At 42.5% G+C, this 12,762-nt stretch overlaps 1 protein-coding gene across 5 annotated transcripts in view; it reads right to left on the bottom strand.

Moving 5' to 3' along the window:
* The window catches only part of LOC111868595 (protein kinase C, brain isozyme), a 150,134-nt gene that overhangs the window by 27,371 nt on the left and 110,001 nt on the right, over window positions 1-12,762 (bottom strand). For all 5 annotated transcript variants that reach the window (XM_023859379.2, XM_023859381.2, XM_023859380.2 and 2 more), the window contains one exon: window positions 2,974-3,202. In XM_023859379.2, coding sequence (XP_023715147.1) covers window positions 2,974-3,202 — 229 coding nt within the window. The remainder of the gene's footprint in view (window positions 1-2,973; window positions 3,203-12,762) is intronic.

Genomic DNA, 12,762 nt, shown 5'->3' with positions numbered 1-12,762 from the left:
ACATCCTTATGCTTAATTAAGCATTATGCCATAAAAACATATCCCAGTGTTCAATTAAGCAACATTCCATAAAGGCATGAGCTGTGTTTAATTAGGTACCCTGCCATAAAGGTATATCCCTGCACTTAATTAAGCATGATGTCTTCAAGACATATCCCATTGCTTAATAAGGTGACACAAAGTTATGCTAAGATTTATACTAAACATGGTCCATTTTTCTCATTCATCATATTTTAAATGCAGCTGTAATACAAAGCAATTTTATAACTTCAATGCATTAAGTTCAGATTAAGTTATCACTTCTATTGAAGGATGTCAATAAGCCAGACAATAAAACAGAGGTGAAGTATTTCAGAAAACAATACTATGTTCTGTCAAATGATCATTCACTTCTCTGACACATTTACATGACGTCTGTGTTCCCAAGAACTCCACATATCATAGACATTTCCGATATGTGCTGTGGTTTATATAAGAGATTAATAAAACAGGAATTAAAAAAAACTTGCAAGGCTTCAAAATGGTGCATGAAACTGGCAACATGTTTACACATAAAAAACCTTCCTCAAAGATTTACTACTTTTTTATTGCACTAATTTGTATCATCATTGTTTTAAAAGGAATAATACTTTTTGTATGTTAAGGGTTTAGTTCCTCATCAAAATTCTTAATAAGCATGATGGCTTGTAAGTTCTAAGTACTGGTAGCCAACAAGAGCGTGGCTTATTTCTGGACAGCTTTTGGTTACATGAAACCGACAGTGCCACAGTTCAGGTACTTAGGTGTCAGCTTCGCACTGAGGAGGACCAATTTCAATCCCACGTTATCCACATGGAATTTGTGGTCGAAAAAGTGACATTGGGGCAGGTATTCCCCTACCACTTATCACCATACAAATCTTCCCTACTTACTAGTATCTGAGCCCATCTTAAGTTGCATTATCAACGGACTAAGTCTTACTCCAGGCTGCCAGGCTACTGCAGCGCACTCATCTGATTTTCACGATTTGGACTCTGGGCTGATAACTGCTCTGGCTGTGGCAAGGTCTGCTGAGGCAGCTAGACAAACATTTTGGTGACTGCAGACTGACTGTAAGATGAGCATATGTTTTATATACTGGGTTTGGCCTGTTCTATATTGTTTTTAGGCCTTAGCCCCTGTGTTTACCACTTTCTAGACTTTCAATGACATCAAGACCGGTTGTCACTTCTGTTCACATATAAGGGCCAACTGCAGATCTCAATGCCTTATAATTTTGTATTGCATTAACTTGTTAATTACATGCCCACTGAGCCCTATTCCTACAGTATGAGTATGAGGGGTGGGCCATAAAAACCGGCACTTGAACTGCGACCTTCATTCCTACAGTAACACTGCCTTTGTTATTAAATTCCTTTTCTAAACCAGAAACAATTTTAAAGGGTAACAAAGGGTATAAGGGAGAATTTATTTGCTTTCCTGTTTTTGTCTAACTCAACCCTGAAAGATACCCCTCTCCTCTGACCACTACCTAGTCTCCCTACTTCCATCTAATAATTCTGAGACACAGCTTATGCTGCTCTAACTCATAATAATCTAAGACTCTTTGGCTGAAGTTCTGATATTCCTTCTAATGCATTTCCTCAAAACATTCAATCCAGCCCACTAAGAACCAACAACTGCAATACCTATGAATGGTCCAAGTATTGCAGCCATTTAATAAACTGCAACTCAAGCGTATGTATTTACACCTTATGAATAGTGCCTTCCAAAGTAACAAACCTATCTGAGATCTTTGCCTGTTACAAAAGTTCATCTTTATTTTGCTTCTAGCCTTACTAACAGTCTCTCCCAAACTTTTGGAAGTAGGATTCTTGTGATGTGGCAAAATGTACTATTGTAAGCCCATTATCATTTCTCATTTCAGTAAACTCTCGATCCCAGATAGTGGTTTAAAACAATTTTCTCTCCCTACTTCTGCACTGAAACCCCATAGAATATTTTCATGAGGTTTTAGGGAACTGACTGAATACAAAAGTCAATTTCCCAATAAAAGTTCTATTTCTATCACCAGTTTTATCCTCAGTTGAGGCATGCACATTATGTGTGACATCCTACATCTTAACCACTGATGAGAAACTCTTTTGTATGAATGTCTCTACAAGTGGCTTTAGGCTCCCACTTCCATATGATGAAGTATAATTGGCTGCTGGTTCAGTGTCACACCTGTCTCATCTCATCTCGTGTACTCTCATGACATCTGACTCAGTTGTCAGTGAACCTGCACCACAGAGACTCCTTACAGTCCATGTGCCAAGTCTCATGTATATTTTGGGCTGCTTAGTTCATTCCAAAGAATCTGTCCTGGTCCAACGGCCATGTAGCACTTCATAACAGGAAGTTTGCAGCTTCTGTCCAAGCTACATCACCCCAATGCCTACTGCTCAACACTGCACATGCAGCAACACTTGCAGCCACTTTCTGTATGTGGCGACTGCCTCCTCCATCAACAGTCTGAGTCATGGTGGGAAGGGATCCACAAAATTCTCTGCTCTTTGGTAGTGTCAGTAGAAATAAATCTACTTTCATTTTTGACAACTGAAACCATCAGTTATGGTTTCCAAGAAAGAATATATATAATAGTAGGTTCTCTTAATTAATTTAGTATCAAAAGATTCAATCGGTAGGGAATGTTGCAGTTTCTAAAATACCCCACTCTGTTTGACTACACTTCTGATTTTCTGTTGAAGGGTATATTTAGAATGGAAATATTGAACAATAAACTCGCTATATGTATCCCTAAACAATTCTTAATAATTTGTCAGATATTACAGTTTCAAAACTGCTTTACCTGCATGTTCATATACTGGAAATTATTTGCCTGTCAAAATAGCATTTGTATATTCTGAGAGAGACTTCATTCACAGTTGCAAAGTGTACAAATGTTTATGACTAGCAACAAAACATGAAACATAAGCACACTGACATCCTTACCCTCATCTGGTTCTTGAGTGATGCAAGGTCAGCACCTTCTTCTGGCACCGGGACATTGTAGAACTCCCCTTCTTCCTGAGTCAGCAGCTTGTACCAGCCTTCGACAGGTGCTTTGATTAGCTCCGAGATGCCAAATGACAGTGAGCCCATGAAGTCATTACGAGATGTGCGGTCCCAATCCCACACTTCAATCAACAATCGTCGGTCCTTATCTTCTGCTTTCAGTTCGCTAAAAGAAGTGAAGAACCACAAAAACGTTACTTTTATAAAATAATTTATCAAAATTTCAATGTGTATAGGAACTAGCTCATCATGTGGGCCCAAATGAGTAGGTTTCACCTGAAGATGGAGACAGAATCCAGTCTCTGAAACATTGCATTTTTTAAACAGAAACAGGACGGTGTTTTAGATAAAAACAGTGCGATGGATAATGGCCAGAAACATGATAGTGGGCTTGATGGAGTGGTTTAAACTTACCAAAGTGTAGAATTTTTCATAACTTTCATATCAAAGAGAAAAAACAATATTTCCCTTTGGAAGTGATATAAAAATGTAAGCTGATAGGTCTTGCTAGACATACCTAAAATTTGCAGGGCATATACGCTGGTATGCTATGAGCAGCAAGATAAATGTACACCCTATAATTGTGCTGCAAGCTGACTGCACAACCTACACAAATAAGAAGGGAGTAGAAACCGCTGGAAAGTTTTGGTTTATCTTTGTGTTTAAAGACAAGCAGAAGTACCCATTCCCAATGCAGGATCCAGTTACTCTTCTTGTCAATATCAGAACATATACTGGCTAAAACTTCAAACAAGCTCAAATACTCTAGTTACACATGGCTTTAACCACCATGGCTATGTGTATATTGGCAAGAGGATGAAGAAAATTTCATAATATCTTTGAGTGTTCTCTATGAGGTCCACTGTAGAAGCAAAAAAGTCAGGTTTTTATAAATACAGCACATTAATGATGTGTCAGCTGCAAGGATTCTAATGTGGGGGTAAACTTGGTGGAGCATGAAGCTGACTACTCATACGTATCCACTGCCGAGGTTAAGAGTGTATGGAATACTGCATTTGGTGAGAAGTGTGACTGTAAGAGACCTTGACTGAGTTGGGAGGCAGGCATTATCCAATGACCTGTCACTGGGAACCATGAGTGGTGTGTTTTGGTATGACACAGCCACCTCAGTTCTGAGTGTCTGAACATGACAAGAGCCAACACAAAAATGATATACTGAAAGGACCTGTCAGCAACATAGTGGACATGACGGTTACAAGTGTGGCTCACCATCAGTCCCTCTGGATCCGAAACAGGGCGCCTGTCCAAACGTAAGCGCACGTTATGAGAATGCTTTCATCGGCCTTGACGTTCCTGCACTACCAACAAAACCCTGTGAAACAGGGCACTAACATAAACCAAAACTAAATCCTCAGAATTATTGTTTCTTTTTTACTTCATCTATCGTCCAGTATTCTAAAAACTTGAAAAAAGAAATAACACTTCGGAAACCTGATCTGTTTCCGTCATCAATCCCTCCCCCTTCGCCTGAGGATGGAAACAAAGACAATTTCCGAAACGTTGCGTTCTCTAGTTTTTAGAATACTGGACGATGGACAAAGTTCAAAAACCCAGTAATTCTGTGTGTTATATACAAGAATATAAGTATATACTTATAAAGTAAAAGTAAAAAGTAAAGCTTTCCCTGTAACGGGCCGTGGAGGCCCATAGGGCTGTGAGACGTTGAGGGTCCTACATTTTCTGGACAATCAGCTCACAGATGGCAGTGAAGTTGTCAGCCTTAAGTGCCGGCCGCACTTTACCCACCAGGAAGAATCCTGGTGCTCATTTTTGTTATAGGCTGAGTATACCCCAGGGCCATAATGCGGCTGGAAGGATTAGGTCCATTGAAAAAAAGTCCACCTCATGTGGACTCGCACCCATGACCTTCTAGCTTGTAACATAGTGGCTCAACTAACTGCGCTACCGCGTGCCCATCGTCAAAACCCTTTAGAATCCACAGAACTAAACCAGCCTAACAAACTTAATTTCCACTATGAATATCAAATTTCATCGAAATTCGTGGAGTAGTTTAAGACGACCTTTCTGTTGTGTGTACACACACAACACAGGGCAATGTTTCTCAGCTAGCAGCTTCCTGCCCGCCTGCTAGCTCCTGCCTGCCTGCAAGTTCATTTTTCTGACCCTCAAAATACTGTTGGGTTTATTTTACACCCAGCTCCATCTGTAATTTGTCGTTTTGTGTTGGATACTAAATGACGTATTGAGCAGTGCTATTTTCGTTGGTAGCACTGCGCATGTCAGTTATGCCGTTCGGAATTTACAGTATTGCGGGGGGTGGGTTCTCTCCACCTAGTAAANTTGATTGTACGCACTGTATAATTGCAAACGTCCAATATAGGCGACTGTTGGACGGAAGGACGAACGGGCACATCACTGCTGTTCTGCCGCTCTGTGGATCAGACGAACAGGCTGCGAGACACCGGCACAGAATATACATCTCATTAAGACCTTTAAGCTTTATGGAACCATTTCTCGGTATCATTAATATTTAACGACGTACATATAAATTGGCCGCGTCACAGTTCAGGCGGTTAGATGCCAGCTTCTCTCGGGTTCAGGCCCTGGTAACTTTGTGTGAGACTTGTAAAAGGTAAAGTTGTTCTTTGCTTAACTATTTAAGCAGCAAGCCATAAAGATGAATGGGGGAGAGAATGTATAGGGTCACATTTTCATGACCTCGGAACTAGCTGGAGGTGAGTGGTCAGCTTCATGCCCCGGGGAAAGAGCACCCGGTACCAACTGGACACGAGGTTGGGTCTTGACGACGTGGATAAGAGAACATTCTTGACCCTACCGGGACTCAAACTCCGCCCCCTCGGTCGTCCAGCCCGTAGCCAGTCAAGTGTGACTCCTAGTGAGCGGAAACGGCACGCTGGAGCAGATTTCTCATGGTTAGGCCACTGCTCCACACGCACGTGTCACCGGCCTGGCACTCGGAGGAAGTGTACGTTTTACAGAGAACAAGATATTCAACTCGTGCAGCGCAGCGTGTGTCGGGATATCGGCTCCTATCTGGAACCAACAGTCATGAGAGTGGAAGCTTTTGCAGCGGTGAAGGTTCGTGTTGTCATCTCAGGATTCTGCCACCGTGTAGTCTGGTAGGCAGTAAATAACAGTTCTGTGTGTGCAATTACTGAGTACCAAGACCAATGAGGGAAGTTCTGATAAGTTCCCGGCCGTGACATAGCTCAGGCGGTTAATCGCCAATTTCTCAGTGCGGCGGACAGGATTTCAGGTCAGGTCAAGTGGGATTTGTGGTGGACAAAGTGGCACAGGCAGGTTTTTGTCCGAGTACTTCGGTTTCCCTTGCCAATTCTCATTCCACCGACTGCTCCACACTCATTATCATCCGTGGCTGGTACAATAGGCCAGTTAGTGGCCAACGTACCAAGTGGACTCAGCCTCACCCCACCACAAAAACAAAAAACGAAAAAGAAATGACTATGCAAAGTCACATATGAAGTGTTATACACGTAAGACGTGTGTACTCGACTGGTGTCGAAGTAAATCCGGAAGACCGAGTAACGGCGGCATATAATCATTACATCTGGTGTGGATGGGAAAGCTATTTAGTCTGTGATTTGTTATTTGCACTGTCAGCTAACAGATGTCAGCAATCTGCAGTGGGGCGTTTGTAAACGCAGAAACAGCTAAACAAACACAGAGAACACTTGGGAAGTGATAGTGGTTTGCTAAGCGTCTGTTGTGTGTGTGGGTGTGAAAAAGTTAATTTCATTAGAACGCAACACACGAGAGGGCAGTTGGTGACATGCTTCCGAGAAAGCTCAGGGCGGAGAAGAGAAATGGTGCCACGCCGTGTTCATCTTTAACGTTGGGTGCGCCATAGGTTTGTTGAGCACTTACCATTCATCCACAACATATTTCTTATTGTGTACATTGGTCCCTCGTATCTGGGGTTCACATGAAGCGTTTGGGGGCATTCGAACTGCAATTCAGTAACATGCTATATGGGGCGATTCGCACACTTGACAAAAGGCGAAGAATATTCAAAAAAACAAACCTACCTTCTCGTCAGAGAGGAAGTTACATAAGGACTGTGACAGTAAGGGTTCAGTTGATAAATATATTTTTTTTAATTAATGCATCCTGTTGTGTATCATATATTATTTCTTATTATTCTTATTATCTATATATTATTTCTTAGGCAGCTCTACAAGATACCTTTGCTACATGTTTCGGCCTTCCATAAGGCCATCATCAGGCAAACACATTAAAACTTTCGTTATTGAATTGCATGTAAAATATGAGTCACAGCGCTAAACTTCCAAGTATATACAATGGTAAAGACTTGTAATCTATGTAAGACTTGAGGCTTTCACGGCGGTGATTATGAAGAAAGCAGTCTTCTGGGATTTGGCACCGTGTATATTTGGTGTTAACCGACGTTTCGGAGGAACGTATCGCCTCCATCTTCAGGGTAGATGAAAAAATATAAGAAATCTGCAAGCGAAGAGACCGTGAGAACCGGTAAAAGCAGACGTTCCTCCGAAACGTCGGTTGACACCAAATACACACGGTGCCAAATCCCAGAAGACTACTTTCTTCAATTGTAATCTATCTCTCCATCAAATCAGACAATTACACAACCGAGTCGCCAGTCAAATAGTATCAAATATTAAGCAATAACATGCAACATAACAACGGGCCTCCGAACACCATATCAGCCATTTTGTATTTAATATGCCCTTATAAGTATTACATGCATTACGATTGCAACTACCAACTTCCAAGTACCATTGCATACAATTTTAAACTATACTTTTGACTATGTAACTCATCAATTGAGATATATACTTGTATTCACTCATATCATTTTATACTATTGTATATACCGTATTTACGCATGTATAGGCCGCAGCACAATTTTCAGACAGAAATTATAGAAAAAAATAATTTTCTTGGAATATTATTTCAGGAGTATTACACCCTGTATTACTAATTATGAATATATATTTTTTTTTAATGAAGTGTGATTTCGAATATTTCGAATATTTCGAATATAAGCCGCACCCCAGTTTTCCTCTTGAATTTTTGGCAAAAAATGTGCGGCCTATACATGCGTAAATACGGTATGTACTTGGAAGTTTAGCGCTGTGACTTATATTTAACATGCAATTCAATAACGAAAGTTTTAATGTATTTGCCTGATGATAGCCATATAGAAGGCCGAAACATGTAGCAAAGTATCTTCTAGAGCTGCTTACAAGTGTTACTGATGTTGTGTTGTGGCGGTTTTCAGTATGAAATGATAAATAAAATCCCTGGTCGTGATCGTCAAGGGGTTGGCGCCAAGACGAATTGATTGGCGGAAAGCCGCAGACGTAAAGTAACTTAATTCAGATTCGAGTCTTTAAAGGGTTAATCTTTATGTATATATGCACAGCCATCTGGATTTAGGTAACACAGTCCTCTGCAGATGGTACTGGTAGACAGAACACGAGCAGCGTAGGCGGCACGGGTCACTAAACGCATGGCCATTAGAAGGTTAAATAAACGATTCCTCTTTTTCGAACTCTATTCCTGGAAGTTCATATGAACTGAAATCTATCGTTAGCTACCCGAAAACAAACATAAAGAATATCTGGAATAATTCTCAGTACTGTACCAAGGGACATAAATTGCTTTTCGGGAGTAGGTACATGCTCCAGATCAGCAAAGAAGCCCACGGGAATGGACAGCGCACGTTAAAAGGATATCATTACAAAATAGGCTCGTGAATTCGTTCCCATATGTATCGGTGTATTACAGTGCAGCTTGCTCAACATGAGGCGCCCTGGCGGTCAGTAGACGATGTCTACCCCCCATTTTCGAGAGACTGAGCCCACGGCAGACGCAAGGATGTATGAACTCGTTTTAACGAGTGGGGCGAGTTGTGATTTTGGAGATACGAAGGGGAGTCAGTAAATAGGTCACAAATCGTAAAACATCTGATATTCGACCTGGAAGAAAACTATTTCTCGACATATCCTCCACCGAGATTGATATGTCACCTGTGTCAGTACGTGGAAACTGCAAAGGCATGAGAACGACATGACACCACATACACATGGCCCTAAAACACAGATACGGTCGGTCACACACCGTCCCTCATTGTGTATTCGTTGTTGTGTGTCGCAACAGGCGAAGGGCTGACAGATCATCGGGTAGATCGATGGGCGAATGAAGTACGTATACAGTGTGCGGTGTTGGGTACAGCAGCTGTGCAGGTGCGCCGGTATGCTGCTAATTACTTCAAGCATTCACTTCTCTCTATGTGTTTAAGAAACAGTTACCGCGGAATCGCAAGAATGCCTTGCCGCGCCAAAGAAAATAAGCAACAGAGCCAACGCAACTTCTCGTTTTGTTCTTTGAAGAAGACTCACGGCCATCTATCAGAGTGTAAGCACACTAATGTTGTTTCCATGGCGATTACATTGGGAACAGACAATTGACGATCCTTTCCTCACCCAGGAACGAAGGGTTAAATACACAAAATTAGAAGAACACAGAGAGCGGTGTTCAGGAGAGGATTTGAACCTCTAGGGGCAAGCAACAGCAGGATGGAGGAAAATACATAGTACAGAACTTTATGATTTGTACACTCACAAATATTCTTAAGACGATGAAATCAAGTTGAGCAAGACATGTAGTACGTAGTGAAGACATGACATAAAATGTTATCTTCCAGGGAACAGACAGTCTGTCTATGAATGGGCGGATAACATTGGGGAACAGGGTCTGAGTGTGTGGAGTGAATTAATCTGGCTCAGGACAATGGCAAGTAATGGGTTCTTGTGATTAAGGTAATGAACTTCGAACTCCACAAAGCATGGAGAATTTCTTAACTAGACGAGGTAGTATCAGCCACTCAAGGATAACTTTGATCCATACAGTGAAATAACTATATATTAAGGAAAGATTGCGTCGGGGAGTACTTCAGGTCTGCTGTTTGCGATTCGAGTCTTTCGCTGTTCTGCAGTTTTATTTATGCCGGGTATAAATCAGCACCCACGCACGTCTCTCCCTCTCTCCCCCCCCCCCCGGTCTCTCTTACGCACGCACGCACATACACACAATGCGGGAAAATGCCTCAACTGAAAGCCAGCACATGGCAGCCGATAGACGGGCCCTCGAGAACCGAGCCCAAACTACTGTACTGAACTGTACTGGACTCGGTACACATACGAGCGGTGATGGGCATGGAGAAGAAGAGGATATGCCAGAGTCTGAACCCAGGTAGTCCAGCCTGCGTCCAGGTACTTTCCTCTGCCATAAACTTGCGAGAAGAATGCTACGAAACGCCATGAGCTAATTATCGGATTTCGATCTCAAATTATACTGTTCTAAACTCCACGTTATCGCCGTCTGTGTCTAGTGTCTAACTTCGATTTCCGCAATTTCGCTAAATTGTGTGTTGCTGCCGTTCCAACGTTTCGGCGTACACTACAATGAGACTGCGGCGGAAGGAATATGCAACCTACATAGAATTCTCGCAGTGCAAGTAAAGGTTTGAGAAAGTGTAGCGTGTGAAGCCATCCAATAGGAAGAGGCCGTAGTTATGACAGCATCGTCAAACGATCCATAATCGCCGNTGAAGTAGTGTGGACGAAGATTTAAAAGCACAAGTAAAAGGCAGACGAGTCTCCCGACGAGCACAAGCCTGGCGAGCGCGAGCACGAGCACGAGTAATGTGGACGCGCCTTAAACCAGTCGTCACCTCGTAAAGCCTTGCATGGCCTCACTTCCTTCACCTCGTACCAGGCATATGACGTCACTTGCAAACGTCTGAACTCAGTTGCTTACACCAGATTCATTCACAATCTTCACACTGCTAAGTACTCCATCACATTTTATTTCGAAAGTATTTCCAATCGGCTGTCCACACAACTAGGCCGCCTGCCTATATAAAATGCACTTGAACTACACAACGCCAGCCTTGAACTGCCTTGCTGTCAACGGAACATGTAACAGCACTCAGGAGCTTGAAAACGTTTCCTAGATCCACCAATATGTCACGTGTTAGTGAACAGACAATTTCATTTATTGAGAACTTGTAAATGATAACCACATGTAATCTCTCACTAATTCATGCACTAAGACTTCTCAAATACAGCACACGCTAAGTTTGTTATGTCATAACCCGTCGTTGCCTGGTAGCGGATTCTAACAATGTCCTCTGTTTTCGTGTTAACGTCCTTACTGCGGGATTCGGACACGAGAATGACCGCGTTGGCGAGGGCCAGCAGCAATTGTAAACGATAGACCCAACCTCTCTTTAGAGAGGGCGCCCCATATTAACAAACCGTCTACTATCTGACAGCAACAAAAATCTGCTCTTGGACCCAAGATGGAACTTTGCGCCAAGACAGACTGGCCGACTGACCGTCGGTCGTGGCATAACTTTGACTTTGACTTAAACCTACCTACTCCTATATACCATTCAACAAAAAGTTCGTTCTGAATCACCATGATTTCACCACCCACACTCCAACCACCGTACAACCATCAGATAAGTGGCGCCCTCCACCCTCTATGCGGCGTACTGCCTTTCTTGTCAAGTACCGACCGGCCAGTCGCACGTTGTGGGTGAAGCAGTTCGAGTGGTAGCCATTCATCATTAGTAAATCGTTTAAACAGCCAGCGTGCAAGAGCGACGCATGTTTATCCATCGCCACAGAACGGTGCAAGAGCAGCAACTACTGACAGTGCTTTGTTGAGGAGTGTGAACCACGCTTCCAGCTTCTCTATTGTGCATTTTCAAGTGCACGTGAAGCCTTCATTTTTGGAAAAGTAAAGACGGATTCTTAAACACGGAAAGAAAAGTCCAATAGAAATTTGTCGAAATAATGTCACTGTAAAAACACGAAAATTCAATCACAGCATTCGAAATCCGAGGGGGAAAACAGTTTAAACAACTACTCGTATAGCAAATTTTTAGTCACCGGATGGTAAAAACTACTCGCCTCGGGCGAGCAGGCAAGTGGGGTTTCCTACCCTTGGCTATACTCGTGCTACAGACCTGGTTCAAACCACTAAGACAGGCTAAGGCCCTTATCCTAAATAAAATATAAAAGTTTAGTTCGTACCTCACAGGAAACACATTACGAACGTACGTAATCACTACAAAGACCAACCGGTTAATGTTGTTTGGGGAAAGAGTGGCTGTTTATTGCGATAATCATATGGCACACACAAATAGAATCTGTGGGGAGAATGCAGTTTTAGTATGTTAAAGCAGGTGGTAATAGTAACCACTGGCGTTTAGACGGTTAAAGTGAACTGAAATCTAAATTTATCTATGTATCTATGACTGTACAGCCCTTGGGGGCCTTGCAGCTTTTTCTGTTTCTTAATCTACACAAAGTCGGTGTGCCTGCTTGGAAGGAGGATCAGGCCGCTAGCTACACATAGAACAACAGGAACACAGAATAAAAGCACACAGCCATTCATGCCTCGTGTGGGATTCGAACCCACGATTACAGTGTTCGAGCGGGCGCAGACTGTTCATGCCTTTAGACCGCGGGGCCACTGTGATCGGTACTGAAATCGAAATGACCCACGTAATTTGGCTTAAGTTCGTGAGGCCAAGTTGAACCGAAATCAGTTAGGTAGTTTAGCGGTGTTATTTGCGGGCGGGCGCGGTGCATGCCCAGACATCTATAGGCATTTTGAGTAGATCATGAGTCCATAACTCATGTGGCC

The sequence above is a fragment of the Cryptotermes secundus genome, unplaced genomic scaffold (genome assembly GCF_002891405.2).
Source record: "Cryptotermes secundus unplaced genomic scaffold, Csec_1.0 scaffold610, whole genome shotgun sequence".
NCBI lineage: Eukaryota > Metazoa > Arthropoda > Insecta > Blattodea > Kalotermitidae > Cryptotermes > Cryptotermes secundus.
This window is presented reverse-complemented; position numbering and strand designations above follow the sequence as displayed.